General features: G+C 44.4%; 1 protein-coding gene across 1 annotated transcript; it reads left to right on the forward strand.

Moving 5' to 3' along the window:
* Positions 1-4,632: 4,632 nt before the first annotated feature.
* Positions 4,633-17,359, forward strand: LOC128132642 (uncharacterized). Its single transcript, XM_052769342.1, has 2 exons — positions 4,633-17,052; positions 17,140-17,359. Exon 1 carries the CDS (start codon positions 8,268-8,270, stop codon positions 9,522-9,524), a length of 1,257 nt encoding a protein of 418 aa, XP_052625302.1. The 5' UTR covers positions 4,633-8,267; the 3' UTR covers positions 9,525-17,052; positions 17,140-17,359.
* The last annotated feature ends 530 nt before the right edge of the window (positions 17,360-17,889 follow it).

The raw sequence follows: 17,889 nt of genomic DNA on the forward strand, positions 1-17,889 counted from the left end.
GATTGAACAGAGAGTCGATTGGGTGATTCTGCCCTAAGCCCACAACCAAACAAGGAATAGGGAATGAGGCGGAAGTCACACATCCCACTGCATGTCGGATCTTAATTTCATATCACCCTGATGTATATACTAAGCAATCCCCTAGTTATTAACCCTAATGACTGTTTGTTAAGTATATTATTACGTGAACGAGTCGTTGTTTCCCCTGTAAGTTCTTATAACCATGCTAATGGACGATAAAACACTATGGCGTACTTCAGACGGCGTAAACCGAAATGACGTTTGTCACCCTCGGTTGAGTGTAGCTAATAGTCAGGGTGCGGGATTGTCAGTCCCGTATAGATCTATACACAAACTCACGCTCTCCCTCTATGAGACTCTGGTTCCTAAGGAGTAGACTTCCCAGAAGTCGTGTCTCAAATGTAGTTCTCTCATAGTTCATATTTAGTAAGTATTGCGTTCAAATGTGTGTATATAAGGAAAATATAGTAAACTAAATTATATTTTTAAACTCCGATTTCTTGTGTTTTACTTGTATTTCCCCCTGAAAACGATAAAATAGTAAAAGCGTAAGGGTATGAACTCACTATTGGTTGCGTGTGCGTGCCAGACCACGAGACTGGATATGATGACCCTCGAGTTTGTTGTACGCAAAGCTAACGGAATCCTAATAATAATTAAACACATATTTGCATTTAAATTAGCGAGACCATTAATTAATGTGTTAGAAAACACTTTTTTTTGGGTTAGGAATGTTATCGAGACTCGATCAAAGTGGAAAAAGAGGGTTTATAGCCAAATTCCGATTTGGGAAGGTTTACGGCCGTGAACTGTTCTTGGCCGTGAATGGTTTACTGCCCTTGAAGGGTTCACGGTCTTTGAAGGTTTGAAGGGTTCACAACATGTTCTTGGTGAAACATGAAGATTTGAAGGGTTCACGGCCGTGAACTCGAGAACATCAACACTTGATTTGATGAAAAACGAATGTTTTGATGCTCCAAAACGAGTTCCAAGGCGGATAGAGTGATAGATGAAGAGAAATCTTGTATTTTCGAGTGATGATTTTTAGAGAGAGAAAGGGTGTTCCCAGCCAGAAAAGTATAAATGAGGGTAGGGGTCATGTATATATATGGGGGTTCATGGTCGGTGGTGGGGGCCACCAGCCGTGAACGGGTTCACGGCCGTGAACACCAGTTTGGCCGATTTTCGTTGATTTTCGAAGTAACTCGGGTTTTCGTGCGATTTTGGTTCCGACTCATAAAAGAAAATTCAATTATATAACTTAAATGATTTTCCAAACCATAGGAATTTGAAGAAACTCAATAAAAGTTCAAAATTTTATTTAACGGGATCGGGCTAATGTTAACGGAAAAAGGTTTGGGTTGTCACAACATCTCCGTAGAGAAATTGGTGGATATTTACATGCGAGAGGTGGTGGTTAGGCATGGGGTGCCAGTGTCAGTAGTCTCTGACTAGGATGTTTGATTCACATCTAGATTCTGGAAGATGTTCCACGAGGAATTGGGCACTCAGTTGAATTTCAGTACGGCGTACCAACCCAAACAGATTGCCAAAGCGAGAGGACAATCCAGACACTCGAGGATATGCTTCGGGCATGCGAGTTGGATTTTAGAGGTAGTTGGGATACATACCTCCCATTGCCAGAGTTTTCATACAACAATAGTTACCATGCATGTATCGACTGACCTCCGTTCGAGATGTTGTATGGTCAGAGATGTAGGACCCCAGTTTGTTGGTGCGAGGTTGGACACCGATTCATGGGGAGCACTGAGGTAGTGCTCAAGACTAACGGGTTGATTTAGCAGGTGCGCGTCCGGCTGCGAGTCACGCAGAGCCGTCAGGAAAGCTATGCTGACCGGCGGTGGTCGAATCCTGAGTTCTAGTTGGGGGACTTTGTGTTACTAAAAGTGTCGCCATGGAAGGGGGTCTTCAGGTTTCGGAAGAGAGGCAAGTTGGGGCCACGATATATTGGCCTGTTCAGAATTACCGCCCGGGTGGGAAAGGTGGCCTATTGCTTGGATCCGCCGGACGAGCTTAGCCAGATACACAACACCTTCCATGTGTCTCAGCTTCGGATGTGTGTCTCAGACGAGCTTATCCAGATACACAACACTTTCTACTCACGAAGCAAGGAAGAACATAGTCAGCATCTGAGACAAGTTCTACAAACGTTAAGGGTCGAGAAGCTATATGCGAAGTTCTCCAAGTGCGGGTTTTGGATTCAGAAAGTAGATTTCCTTGGTCACATGGTCATTAAAGAAGAGATACACGTGGACCCCTCCAAAATTAAAGCAATCAAGAACTGTTCAGCACCAAGAACACCAACAAAAATCCATCAATTCTTAGGCCTTGTTGGCTACTACCGCATGTTCATACAAAACTTCTCCGGAATCGCTAAGCCACTTACTACCATGACTCAGAAGGGTGTAACCTTCAACTGGGGAGAGAAACAAGACACTGCATTCCAAACGTTTATGCAGCGCACTTATCTTGTCTCTTCCAGAAGGGACAAAATATTTTGTAGTATACTGCGATGCATCCAATCAAGGGTGAGGCTGTGTACTTATGCAACGAGGAAAGGTCATTGCCTATGCCTCGAGACAACTAAACACACATGAGTTCAACTACACCACTCATGACCTTAAGTTGGGAGCAGTAGCGTTTGCTCTGAAGATCTGGAGGTATTACCTTTACGATACAAAGTGCACCATCTTCACCGACCACAAAAGCCTCCAACACATCTTCGATAAAAAAGAACTGAACATGAGGCAATGACGATGGGTAGAACTACTCAATGATTACGAACGCAAGATTCGTTATCATCCCGACAAAGACAATGTAGTAGCAGATGCCCTTAGTCGAAAAGAGTACTCAGATCACAAAGTAAAAGCACTGACCATGACCATCCATTCACATTTGTCCACACAGATCAAAGAGGCACAACTGGAAGGCTTGAAACCTGATAATGTGGCAGGTGAAGCCTTAAGAAGAAGGGAGAAGAACTTAGAAATCAAGGGTGACGGAGTTCGTTATCTCATGAATTGGATTTGGACACCGAAGTTCGGTGGATACAGAGATGTTGTCATGAACGAAGCCCACAAGATTCGATACTCCGTTCATCCAGGTTCAAACAAGATGTACCTGGACCTCAAGAAACTCTATTGGTAGCCGAACATGAAAGCAAAGATTGCTACCTACGTGGGCAAGTGCCTGACTTGCGCCAAAATCAAGGTAGAATACCAGAAGCCCTCAGGTTTACTACAACAACCATAAATACTTGAGTGGAAGTGAGAGCGGATTACAATGAATTTCATAACCAAGTTGCCCAAGACCACGGGTGGTCATGACACCATTTGGGTAATCGTCGACAGATTAACCAAATCTGCACACTTCCTACCAATAAAAGAAACAGACAAGATGGAGAAACTTACAAGAACTTACACTAGATTGATAGTACGACTTCATGGTGTGCCAATATCTATTATTTCTGATAGAGACAGTAGATTCACCTCACGATTCTGGCAGTCACTACAAAAATCTCTTGGAACTAGGTTGGACATGAGTACAACCTATCACCCACAAACTGACGGGCAGAGATAGAGAACTATTCAAACCTTAGAAGACATGTTGAGAGCTTATGTGATCGACTTTGGTAAATCATGAGATACCAATTTGCCACTTGTCGAGTTCTCATACAACAATAGCTATCACACTAGCATCAAGGTTGCCTCGTTCGAATCCCTCTATGGTCGCAAGTGCAGATCACCTCTATGCTGGGATGAAGTGGGTGACACGCAACTAGCTAGAGGGCAAGTCCCTGACAGCACTCTCACTAGCCCGGAGATCATAAAGGAAACGACATAAAAGATCGTTCAAATCTGAGAACGACTGAAAGCTTATAGCGACAGACAAAAGAGCTACGCAGACAAGAGAAGAAAACCCTTGGAATTCCAAGTTGATGACCGCGTTCTGTTGAAGGTCTCACCATGGAACGACATGATATGTTTTGAAAAACGTGGAAAACTAAATCCAAGGTAAATTGGGCCATTCGAGATTCTTGCTAGAATCAGCCCAGTAGCTTACAAACTCCGACTACCTCAAGAACTTAATAACGTACATTCTACCTTCCACGTGGCTAATCTAAAGAGGTGTCTATCCGACGAGACTCGTGATTCCACTCGATGAAATCGAGATAAACGAGAGCTTACACTTCGTGGAAGAACCAATAGAAATCAAGTATATGGAAGTCAAAAGAACGAAACAAAGTCGCATACCGATAGTGAAGGTCTGCTGGAACGCCAAGCGAGGACCCGAATTCACTTGGGAGCGAGACGACCAGATGCAACGAAAGTATCCGCATCTTTTCCCTAGTCCATGAGTACTCACTATAGAAATAAATTCGGGACAAAATTCCCTCAGGGGGATAATATAACAACCCATTATTTCAAGTCAATAAAAGTCGCACTTGTTCAAATAAAAGTTTAACACATAAATTAAATCATGGTATTTTATAATATATATATATATATATATATATATATATATATATATATATATATATATATATATATATATATATATATATATATATGGTTTTCGGTTTAGGGAATCTAATCCCTTACCAAAACCGAAAACACTTGCTTTATGGAACCAAGAACCGAAATCACTTGCTTTTTGAAATACCATGACCGAAATCCCTTAAGGAATCACTATAGGACCGAAATCATCACTGAAAGGACCGAAAACCCTCTTGTTAGGGCCCATTAAGGCCAAAAACCTCCCTTATATATGTTTAGCCGCAAACCATCCTCATTTCTCATTTGCAACACCGAAATCCCTCCCATTTTGCTCTCAAAACTCATCCGAAATCATCATATATTCATAAGATTTTGTTCAGATTCCCTTCAAATCTTCATGAAGTCCTCAAGAACATTCATACCATCTTCAAATCTCCTTATTTTCACCAAGAACATCTAAGAACACCAAGAACACTAAGAACATCTCAAATAATTCCTAAGGATTTTTGTAAGTATTTCTTACATAATTTAGTGTGGTCTAACACTTTAAATTATTATGTATATTATATTTCATTATGTAGCACCTGGTTCCTGGTACGTAAATCTTATTTGTATTTTCCATTTTTTTTAGCCTTGGACTCGACGAGTCATAGGTCCGACTCGTCGAGTAGAGACGGGACCCCGGGACACGTTTAAGTTGGTGACTCGGCGAGTCCATATTCCAGACTCGGCGAGTCACCGCTGTTGGATGAAACCCTAAGTTTCAGGGGTTTGCATCCTATTTAAACAACATATCCGCCCTAAGCCAGCCCCCATTCACCCCCAGAGCTCCCAACCCTCGCTCTAAGCTATTCATAGAGAGTTTGAAGCAATTGTTGTGTGTTCTTGAAGGATTTGAGGCAAAAGGGAAGTAGATCAAGAGGAAGGGAAGGAATCCAAGCATCTTTGTGCTCTCTCAGTAGTTCCTTTGAGGTATAACCCATTTTCCCCCTGTTTCTATGCTTATTACTTCATTTAAGTCATTCTTGAGCCAATCCCCAAGCTTGTATGTGCAAATTATTTCGTAATAAACTGATTGGCCCTTAGATCTAGGCATGATTGAGCTCCAGGAGCTCAGATCTGTTGCCTTTATGGACCCTCATTGCATGAAGACCCTAGATCTACCCTTTTGGGTGCATTTTGAACCCTAAAACCCTTATTGGTGAATATCTACACGTAAAGTTGGAAACTTTACGTGTGATTCATGCTCTAGGAACCCATATCTGTGAATGGCATGGGCTGGAATCGAGCAAATCCGTGTAGTTAGTGGTTGCATGGCAACGACTCGGCAAGTCGTTCATCTGACTCGGCGAGTCGGTTCGCGAGCCTCCGAGTTTGTCCCCTTTTCATAGTGTCGAGTGAGCAGTGAGTCACGGGGTGTGACTCAGTGAGTCGAAAGCTGAACTCATCTATGGAGGAACTCGGCGAGTCAATGCCCTGACTCGGCGAGTTCAAGGCAATCTCCTTAGATCAAGAACAGACTCGGTGAGTTGTTCATACAACTCGGCGAGTCGCAGCATAAGTGTTCTTCGGATGAAGATGAACTCGGCAAGCTGTTTATACAACTCGACAAGTCTTAGCATAAGTGTTCATCGGATGAAGATGAACTCGACGAGTTGTTCATACAACTCGGCGAGTAGGATGAAGGACTTGAATATCGGTTTAGAAGGAGAACTCGTCGAGTCGTCGCCTAATTCGACGAGTAGAAACGGGATTCAGGACAATCGTTTGGGTAGGGACTCGGCGAGTTGGAAAGCCAACTCGGCGAGTCGGGTCAACTGAAAGTTGACTCTGACTTTGACTTAGGGCATGATCAGGGGTAAAATGGTCATTTTACCCAAAGGACAGTTAGCAGTGTTTGATTGAGTATGTTGTGGAAATTGCAGCCGGAGGATTTCCGGAGCAGCAGCAGCAGCAGTAGACAGTCAGTTCCCGATCAGATCAGCAGGTACTTCGAGGTGAGTTACCTTCCAGTAGCGGTGGGCCTACGGCCACAATGCCGGCCCACCAGTAGGAGTTGTATGTGGATGATTGTCTCCGTGATATTCATCTAGGGATTACTACTACTTGTGTTATGTTTATGTGCTAGTATGATATGATGCTATGTGCTAGTGACAGTAGGGGGGAGATAGTCCCCGAGATATCCGGTCGGTAGGGCCGAAGGGGTAGTTATACCCAGCCATGTTAGATAGATCTGATATTGTGATACATGTTATGTGGTAGTAGTGGAGGGGAGGAATAGTTCCCCAGTATCCGGTCGAAAGGACCGAAGGGGAGGCCAGCACCCAGATATGCTAGACAATATCCGGTCGAGAGGACCGAAGGGGAGGCCAGCACCCAGATATGCTAGGCAATACCCGGTCGAGAAGGCCGAAGAGGTAGGTCGGGCACCCAGATATGCCTGACAATATATGTATGTTATGAGATTATATGGTATGTGGTACAGTGGGGGAACTCACTAAGCTTCGTGCTTACGGTTTTCAGTTTTGGTTTCAGGTACCTCCTCAGCTAGGGGAAAGGAGCCGGCGCGGTAGCAGCATGTCACACACACACACACACTCTTGTTTCCGCAGTTACGAGTTTATTCTGGGATTGATACTCTGATATTTGATTGATCGAATGTTGTGGTTTTCAATTTGTTTTTCGATGTGAAATCGTTTAATCAAACAATGTTTTAACTATTAATGCTTTCAGGTAATGTTTTATAGCAAAATTTTTGGACGTGAAAATTGGGTCGTTACAAGTTGGTATCAGATCCCTGGTTTGAGGGATTCGGACACACCTTCGGGGGTGTCTGAACTCAAATCGAGGGATTAAAAGATTTTCTAAAAGAAAATGTTTTCTAAAAACTGAGAAAAGAGTTTCGAGAAAGAACGAAGTGTGTGATGTGCGCGACCGGCCGAGCTCAAGTAAGTATTCCCCAAAGTACCCATACGAGTTTATGTTATGTTTATCAGCTTTTGTAGAACAGCATGCTAGAATAGGACTAAGGATCTAGGAGTGATGCCTTATGTGCCTGCTTTATGTGTTTCAGTTGTATGAGAATTGCATGCTAGTTATTGAGTAGACAGCAAGTAGGATAGCCTGATTAGGTTATGCCTGATAGTATGAGCTTAGCACTTTATGCTAGTACAGTTCCTGTAAGCAGATAGAGTTGATTGGGATTGTTACCCTTGTTTGAATGCTGCTTGCTTCGTGCTATGTGGGACTATGAATAATGGGAGTTAGCCATTAGGCGAATACGTCACGTCACATGTGATCAGGGTTGAATAATCTTAGAGTGCCGGATTTGATCCTACTGCGCATCTCTTGTTTGAGTCCAACCGTTGTAGGGACGAGTCGGGTACTCGAAGGATTATCTGAGCCTCGTCACATGTGATGGTATTCGGGTAATGGCTAATTGGCATTACAAGGAGGCTTGCAGCAGCTGAGGGCTGGATAGAGTAGAATCAGAGATTTCCCTAGGGCAAGCCTAGGATGAGTATAGAAGTGATCAGCAGTAGTGAAAGGGATCTGGTGGAGTCGAGGCATTCCTTGAAGAAGGTACGGATAGATATGGAAGGTAGTATGGGCCCGTACTACTGAAAGCAGAGGATCCGTACCCGAACCAAGGAAGGCCAAGATAAGACCAGGGAACTTGTAAGTAGCAGTGATCCCTCAGGAAGTATCAATATCACTAATGATTGTATTATGTATTGCAGAATGGTGGTACTTCGATTGAGGCCGGTGGATGGCGGTTCAGGAGAGGGGTCAGGTTCGGGATCAGGTTCCGAGCCGGTAGATGAGGGACTACGCGAGTTCATCGCGTCAGAGATCACCAGAGGCATCCTTGAGTCGACCCCCATCCTCTTTGGGTCGATCAAGGAAAGGATCATGGAGATGATGGAGGATCGCCTTCGGGCATTCAGGAGTGATATGGCATCTAGCCAGTCGGGATCTCGCACACTGTCCTTCAAGGACTTCAGGGGCAGTGGTGCGCCGGATTTCCATGGGGTGAAAGACCCCATTGCTGCCAGGCGATGGATTGCGGACATCGAGTCTGCACAGTTGACTAGCTTCTGCCCCGAGGGGTCGAAGGTGAGGTATGCAGCCGGGTGTTTACGGGACCGAGCCCGAGATTGGTGGGAGTCAGTGGGTGACTCGTTGGGAGCCTCGGCTATCGAGGCTATGACCTGGTCGGACTTTGTGACCAGGTTCAAGGCAGAGTTTGCGCCGGCTGTCGAGCTTCAGCAGTTGGCCAGGGAGTTTCTGGACATGAGGCAGACGACGGAGACTGTGGCGGAGATCACCGCCAAGTTCCGGGAGAGGGCTTTGTTGGTGCCCCAGTATGCCGGTGACGAGGATATGAGGAGGACCCGCTATCACGACATGCTCCGGGCTGATATCCGGGAGCACGTTAGTTTTTCAGCTTGCCCCACCTTGGACTCCCTGATTGTCAGGGCGAGGGAGAGGGAGATAGATTTGGAGCACATCCGGAAACGGAAGGCAGAAGAGGGTCAGTCAGGAGGGGCTTTGGGGAAGAAGCCCAAGGGATCAGATGCGGGGCCGAAAGGCCAACAGGGATGGGGACGCTGCAGGAAATGCGGCAAGACGCACGAGGGAGCGTGCCGGTTGGGATCATCAGGCTGCTACAAGTGCGGCAAGCCTGGGCACTTTAGCAGGGATTGCACTGCTCCGGCAGCAGTTATTCAGACATCAGAGTTGCTGTGTTTCCACTGCAACCAGAGGGGCCACAAGAAGGCCAATTGCCCCCAGTTGACAGTTTCAGCGCCGGTGAAGGCGCCAGCTCCAGCGACCCTGCGGATCACGGATGGCCGGCAGGGCAAGGCAGAGGCTCCGGTGGTGAGGAGCCGAGCATTTCAGTTGACTACTAAGGAGGCACGCGCCGCACCCGATGTGGTGACGGGTATGATTCTTTCCCTCTATTTTATTTTTATGATGTTATGATATTGATATGTGCTCCATATGTATATGTATGCATTAGGATCGTTCCATGTGAACGGCATCCCAATTCAGGTGTTGTTCGACTCGGGTGCATCCCGATCATTTGTTTCCCTTGCGCTTAGCAAGAAGTTTCATGAGACTTCGGGCGAGTTAGATTGCCCTTTAGAGGTAGAGATTGCTGATGATCGATCGGTGCGAGCATCGGTGGTGTTTCGAGATTGCGTATTGCGTTTGTTTGAGGAGCGCTACTTGGTAGACTTGGTTCCCATTCCGTTGCGCGGGAACAAGGTGATTATAGGCATGGATTGGTTGAGCCCTAATGGGGCGGTGATAGATTGCGCGCAACAGCTAGTGCGGGTCAGGACCCCAAGCGGGGGAGAGTTAGTGATTCATGGCGAGAGGCCGCAGTGTGGACCCGCAGTATGTTCAGCAGCAAGGGCGAGACGCTACCTTCAGCAGGGATGCGCAGGATATGTCGCTTACGTGATGGATACCCGGGAGGCGCGTAAGGCGACAGTGAGTGAGGTTCCGGTGCGAGAATTCGCAGATGTTTTTCCAGAGGAGCTTCCTGGGATACCTCCGGAGCGATAGGTTGATTTTAGGATTGACCTCGTTCCTGGTGCGGCTCCGATAGCCAAGGCACCGTATCGGTTGGCTCCTCCTGAGATGCAGGAGTTGTCTACACAACTGCAGGAGCTGTTAGACAAGGGATTCATTCGACCGAGTAGTTCATCCTGGGGAGCCCCGATTTTGTTCGTGAAGAAGAAGGACGGGTCGCATCGGATGTGTATAGATTACCGGGAGCTGAACAAGGTAACGGTGAAGAACCGTTACCCGCTCCCGAGGATTGATGACCTCTTTGACCAGCTTCAGGGAGCATCTTGGTTCTCCAAGATTGATTTGCGTTCAGGTTATCATCAGATGAGGGTCAGGGAGGAGGATACGCAGAAGACCGCGTTTCGGACGCGCTATGGCCACTATGAGTTTGTGGTGATGCCGTTTGGGCTCACCAATGCTCCTGCCGCATTCATGGACCTCATGAACCGCGTATGCAGACCGATGCTGGATCGGTCTGTGATAGTCTTTATCGATGACATCTTGGTTTATTCCAAGACTCAGGAGGAGCATGAGGAGCATCTGTGAGAGGTGTTGGAGACCCTGAGGAGGGAGAGCTTGTATGCCAAGTTCTCCAAGTGTGAGTTTTGGTTTCGCGAGGTGCAATTTCTCGGACACCTTGTCAACCAGAATAGGATTCTGGTCGATCCGGCCAAGGTCGAGGCCGTGATGAGATGGGAGGTTCCGAAGTCTCCATCTGAGATTCGGAGTTTCCTGGGATTAGCAGGCTACTATCGGAGATTTATTCAGGATTTCTCCAAGATAGCCGTACCCCTGACGCGGCTGACGAAGAAAGTCGTGGTCTTTCGATGGGGACCCGAGCAGCAGGCTGTATTTGAGACGCTGAGACAGAGACTGTGCGAGGCGCCGATCTTAGCCTTGCCAGAGGGCGTAGAGGATTTTGTGGTATACTGCGACGCGTCCATTTCTGGGTTGGGCGCGGTACTGATGCAGAGGGGGCATGTCATTGCCTACACTTCGAGGCAGCTCAAGCCTCACGAGGCGAACTACGCGACGCATGATTTGGAGTTGGGGGCGGTGGTTTTTGCCCTCAAGATTTGGCGGCATTACCTCTACGGGGTTCGATGTACCATCTACACGGACCACAAGAGTTTGAGGTACCTCATGGATCAGCCGAATCTGAATATGAGGCAGCGTCGGTGGTTGGACGTGGTAAAGGATTATGATTGCGAGATCCTCTACCACCTGGGGAAGGCCAACGTGGTGGCCGATGCGCTTAGCCGCAAGGCGGCACCGATCAGGGATATGTGCATGAGGATGACCGTAGTGACTCCCTTGTTGGAGCAGATTCGGGAGGCCCAACAGGAGGCTATCAAGGAGTAACATCGGAAGAGTGAGCGTGTGGTGGGTCAGGTTTCCTCCTTTGATTATGATAGCCGAGGACTATTGACACTACACCGTAGGGTGTGGGTGCCATATCACGGAGGCGTGCGACATATTTTGATGGAGGAGGCGCACAAGTCCCGATTCTCTATTCATCCCGGGGCGACGAAGATGTATATGGATCTTCGTCTAGATTATTGGTGGCCCTGTATGAAGCGGGATGTGGCATGGTACGTTGAGCGGTCAGAGACCGCATGGCAAGATGCAGCCGTTGGATATTCCACTGTGGAAATGGGAAGATATCACGATGGATTTTATCACGAAGCTTCCCAGGACCGCGCGTGGAGTGGATTTGATTTGGGTCATCGTGGATCGATTGACCAAGAGTGCTCACTTTATCCCGATTCAGGAAAGCATATCGCCTGAGAAATTGGCCGACATCTATATCAGGGAGATCGTGGCGCGGCACGGGGTGCCAGTTTCGGTTATCTCGGACAGGGATGTGCGTTTTACTTCCAGATTTTGGAAGATATTTCATGACGAGTTGCGCACTCGTTTGCATTTTAGCACCGCCTTTCACCCGCAGAAGGATGGTCAGTGCGAGCGGACCATCCAGACCTTGGAGGATATGTTGCAGGCGTGTGTGTTAGACTTTGGTGGTAGCTGGGATACGTATCTTCCCCTAGCCGAGTTCTCCTACAACAACAGCTATCACGCGAGTATCGACCGCCCTCCCTTCGAGATGTTGTACGGACGGAGGTGCAGGACCCCGATATGCTGGGGTGAAGTTGGCCAGAGAGTCATGGGGAGCACCGAAGTGGTGCTCAAGACGACCGAGAGGATCCAGCAGGTTCGGAGCAGGCTTCAGACTGCTAAGAGTCGACAGAAGAGTTACGCCGACAAGCGTCGATCCGACTTGGAGTTCCAAGTCGGGGATATGGTTCTCCGGAAGGTGTCGCCTTGGAAAGGCGTCATTCGATTCAAGAAGCGGGGCAAGTTGGGCCCGAGATTCATCGGACCGTTCAGGGTCGTAGCCCGGGTGGGCAAGGTGGCGTATAGGCTGGATCTGCCAGCCGAGCTCAGCCAGATCCACAACACTTTCCATGTTTCTCAGCTGCGGAAGTGCCTAGTGGACGATTCAGCGGTTGTGCCGTTAGAGGATATTCAGGTTGATGACAGCCTGAATTACATTGAACGCCCAGTCGCAATCCTCGACAGGAAGTCGAAGGATTTGAGGAACAAGAGGTTGGAGCTAGTGTAGGTGCAATGGCAGCACCGCAAGGGTTCAGAATGGACTTGGGAGCCGGTGGACGAGATGATGGAGCATTACCCTGAGCTGTTTCAGGATCGAGCAGCAGACTTCGAGGACGAAGTCTAAAATAAGTGGGGGAGATTTGTAGCACCTGGTTCCTGGTACGTAAATCTTATTTGTATTTTCCATTTTTTTTAGCCTTGGACTCGACGAGTCATAGGTCCGACTCGTCGAGTAGAGACGGGACCCCGGGACACTTTTAAGTTGGTGACTCAGCGAGTCCATATTCCGGACTCGGCGAGTCACCGTTGTTGGATGAAACCCTAAGTTTCAGGGGTTTGCACCCTATTTAAACAACATATCCGCCCCAAGCCAGCCCCCATTCACCCCCAGAGCTCCCAACCCTCGCTCTAAGCTATTCATAGAGAGTTTGAAGCAATTGTTGTGTGTTCTTGAAGGATTAGAGGCAAAAGGGAAGTAGATCAAGAGGAAGGGAAGGAATCCAAGCATCTTTGTGCTCTCTCAGTAGTTCCTTTGAGGTATAACCCGTTTTCCCCCTGTTTCTATGCTTATTACTTCATTTAAGTCATTCTTGAGCCAATCCCCAAGCTTGTATGTGCAAATTATTTCGTAATAAACTGATTGGCCCTTAGATCTAGGCATGATTGAGCTCCAGGAGCTCAGATCTGTTGCCTTTATGGACCCTCATTGCATGAAGACCCTAGATCTACCCTTTTGGGTGCATTTTGAACCCTAAAACCCTTATTGGTGAATAAGGAATCCATATAAATTATTCGGGTGAAGTGCAACCCAAATGGACCATGCCAGGTCGGGTCAAGTACATCTCAAGTATAGTTATGGACTTAGACACCTTATCCAACATGAGATGTATCTTGTGAGTCGGTTACACATTGATAATATGTAAACGCACCGGCAACTTGGTGTTATAAAACGTATTGTTGTGTGTGATTCGGTGAGTGAGTACAAGTGAGCATTCGAGTCGAAGTTTATCCGTTCCTTTTACCCAAAGTGGGATAAAAGCGATATATGTGGGCGCCTCGACGATTTAGTGATGACACCCTAAGCGCTTGTCCAAGCCGGGACTAAGTTGATGTGTTCAATTGTAGTCTGTTGTCAGTCATCATAAATCATAAATCGGGAAACAACACGTGGACAGAGAGTGTGATTAAAATCCATGTCTCAGTTCATACGATATCTAGAATGGAGGAATATATGATCCCTTATCTAAAGGACAGGTTACTGATAAGATCAGAGTTCGACGGCGTCTTTGAGAGCTACGATTGCTAATCAGATAATACTTGCATTTATAGTTACTAGACTTATCTAAGCGGGAGACTGTTGGATTAGTGTCTAAGCCCGTAACTATATTTGGTAAGTATTTGACCCGGTTGTGCATGGTCCTTTTGGGTTGCCTTCATCAAAGCAACTAGATATGATGATTTATGAAGAAAGAGGTTAATTATGTTTTATTAATATATTGTATGAATAATATATTAATATAGAAATCATAGTTTAATTAATACTGGACAAGAATTAATTAAGAAATTAATTTTGTGGCCAAAATAGATTAATTAGACTTGGGGGACTAATATTGTAATTATAAGATAATAGCATTGTGGGCTATGGATACCTAAAGGGAAGGAGGTTGGACAAAATCTATGGGAAGCCCATATGATATTCGTCCAAGGGACTTCTAGAAAGGTTCCATGGGTTGCTTAAGGCCTAAGCAGAGAATTAGGGTTTCTCATGAAACCCTAGTAGCCCACACAAGTATAAATAGACCCTTAGGGATCCCAAAAATGTGGCTAAGTCTTCTAGTAGAGATCTTGGACGGTTTTGGTGCTCCTCCCCTCTTTCCAATATCATCCTCTTGCTTGTGGTGTTTGTAAACCATTAGAGGAGTGATATTTGTGACTCTAAGCTCCAAGGATACGAGATTCAAGCCATTCTATAAGAGGTATTTATCTAGATCTGTTCTTACATGTTATTTCAATATTCATATGCTAGATCTAGGGTTTATGGATTTGGATGATTATCGCATGTTCATTAGAAAAAACTAGATCCAAAGCTTTAGGGTTTGCATGTACACCATAGGAATGATGTAGTGCTCAATTCCCATCAGTGGTATTAGAGCCTAGACTATTTGTACAATGAATTGACGCAATTGTGAACTGTAAAAGATCAGGAAATCGAAAGTTTTTGCTATGTGGAGCATGAACTCGACGAGTTCAGAGCCCAACTCGACGAGTTTCCTATACTGTTGCCGGGATTTTTGATTTTTCTGCTAGATTTTATTGAGGATAATTGTCAAAACTCGTTTTTCTTACCTAAATCCGATTTTTTAAGTTTGGAATGATTATCTTCATCAAAATTGATGGATTTTGTTAAATATGGATAATATAGGATTATTATAAGTCAAATATTTAACCTACTTACATTGAAAAGTTTCAATTTACACCTTTAAGTTTTATAGTTTAAATTTGAACTTAATAGTTTTAGTTTTGAAATTTAAATAGTTAAACTTAATTGTTTTGAAAGGTTTCAAAACTTTCCCTCAAGTTTTGGAATTTAAAATTTTAATTAATAGTTTAATTTTAAAATGTTAAATTCTAAAACCCTAATTTTTGAAAAGTTCAAATTGCACCCTTATGGTTTTATTCAACTAATTAAGTGTATAATTAAAAGAGGGTTAATAAATCCATAGTTATATGGTTTACATTTAATTAAATTAAAAGTGTAATTTATTAAATTAGACCACATAGTATTTTAAAAAGTGTAAAATACATCCTTATACTATATATAAAATTAAAAAGTCTAATATTATATATGTATAACTTAAATGCTAGTCTTACCGTTAGTAGGCCCCATTCACAAAGCCGATCTATGGGGGGGGGTATAAGGTTATGGCCTATAAAATGGTCGTTTAATGGGTGTCCACTCTCACCCACCGCTTCCTTGATTGGTGGAGGGTCGTTAGCCGATCGGGTATGATTGGGAAAACTTTTTCCATTAAAAGTATAATGAACTATAAAGTAACTAAATATTTTTACAAAATTCCCTATCTTAGTTACTTCAGGCAAAAGTGAATTTGACGCAATTCCATGAAATTACACTTTGTACCCTTGCTAAGACATTAGTGGAGCGTGTGTGGTTAATCGACACAATAAATGGGTTCTAAGCAAAGGCTGCGAAGGGTGACTCGATGTTTGTCATAGTTCGGTGGAGCATGCGTGGTTAACCGGCACATCGAATAGATGACTGTAACATTGGGGGCACCATGTATGCTTGCATGGTTATTCGCACCCTGTTTTGTGATCCTCGGCATCCTAGTCACAAATCGAGGGGCATATCGAGATTTAAACAAGCCATTGAAAAGTTCAATGAATCTCAAAGGATCTAGGAGTCTTCAATACATTTAAAACTTAATCTCTTTTTTGTTTTCATAGTGGGAAATTAGTGAATCGTCATTCACTTACCTTCAAATGTTCTGTAATTTGGATTACGACATCCCTCTTCCAAGTTGTAGAATATTGTGTTGGGTCCTAGCCTTAATCTCTCATTTGGGTGTTTTATTAAGGACTCAATCAATCAACTAACTTGAATTTTCTCCCTTTTTGAAGATGTCAAAGTATGACAACTATGGTCTTCCCAAATCCCTTGGAACAAACTTTCCACATGAAGATGATATTCCACGATTCGATCGAGGAACAAGAGATCATGCTTCACTTCCTCCACCTCCTCCTATTGTTCTCTCTAACCCACAAGTTCAAAGGCTTGAAAAGTTCAAGCTCACTCAATCCCTTTTGGCAAGTAAACATGAAGAAGGAAAGTCAGTGTGTGCACACGTCTTAGAGATGAAGTCACACATTGATAGGTTAAGAATGTTGGGAGTCGTCTATGAGAAGCTGGCTGTTGACTGGGTTCTTCAATCGCTTCCTGACTCATATAGTGAGTTCGTAAGAGAGTACTATATGATAGACTGCGAAGTGACCCTCATCGATCTCACCTATTTGCTTGTTGTTGCTGAATCAACAATGATTTGGCGCACTAGAGAAGCAATGTTGATTGGTGGATCTGCCTTCCAAACCTCCATGGACTTAGGCAATGGCAACGAAAGGAATGTCATGGTCGAAAAGTTTGATCATAAGAGAAAGGCAAAGTCTGAGGTAGTTCCGTGTGCTGTTCCAAAAGAGTCAATTTGCTTTTATTGCCAAGAGAAAGGGCATTGGAGACGAAGCTGCCCTGTCTACCTGAGAGATCTAAGAGATGGGAGAGTTAAGACGTATGGCTCTATTTCAGGTAAAATCCATTAACTAACTCTATAAGTTCCTATTTTTGATTCTTGATACATTATGTGATAATTTTACATTTTTTGATGTTTTGTAGAATCGAAGAAAAGAGAGGAAGCTTAAAGGAAGAAGCGAGTTGAATCTGATCGTGAAGAAATGGATTTTGATCGCATGGATTCGAAGATCGGATTTTTTGAGCTGCTACTTTAGAGTTAGGATAGATTGCTAAGAAATGTAATAGCATAGTTTTTCATTTGAGTTGCGTTGTAAGGACAATTTTTTCCGCAATAAAATAAAGTTTGATTTTCTCTTATTTATTTATTCTTGCAATGACATGTATGAAAAAATTGATGTTTGTGTATATCTATTATTAGCAATGTTGAAATGGATGTGATTCTTAGTTATGTTATTCATGATAGTGTCATAATTTTCTAAGTAAGGAAAGATTCCCATCGCCCAAGTTTCAATTGGACAGAAACTTGGAATCATACAACTTGTATTGTGTGATGTATGGAAATCTTGGTACTTACTTAGGTAATTAAGACTAATTCCTTGTTCACATAAGTATGTGAGTCAATTGAAGGACTAAAGGAACTAGTAAACAATGTTGTGCACTAGTCAAGTCCACCATAAATAATAATAACATTATTTTTCATGATTTACTAAAAGTCTAGTAAATGTGGTTATACTTACAAGATTAGGTGTAATTCTGAATCATTGAAAAGTTTCAATGAATGGCAGAATGAATAAGTAAAATCAATGAAGGCAGGAAGATTAAAAGGTTCTCCAATCTAAGAAGAAGGGAGAGTTCTTTTGTATCATGTTTTTATGATCGTCTTAGTAATCG

Source organism: Lactuca sativa, chromosome 1, assembly GCF_002870075.4.
Source record: "Lactuca sativa cultivar Salinas chromosome 1, Lsat_Salinas_v11, whole genome shotgun sequence".
NCBI lineage: Eukaryota > Viridiplantae > Streptophyta > Magnoliopsida > Asterales > Asteraceae > Lactuca > Lactuca sativa.

What these genes read in the sequence shown, in the direction of transcription:
- LOC128132642 (XM_052769342.1), top strand. Translation starts at nt 8,268, where the DNA reads ATGTATTGCAGAATGGTGGTACTTCGATTGAGGCCGGTGGATGGCGGT.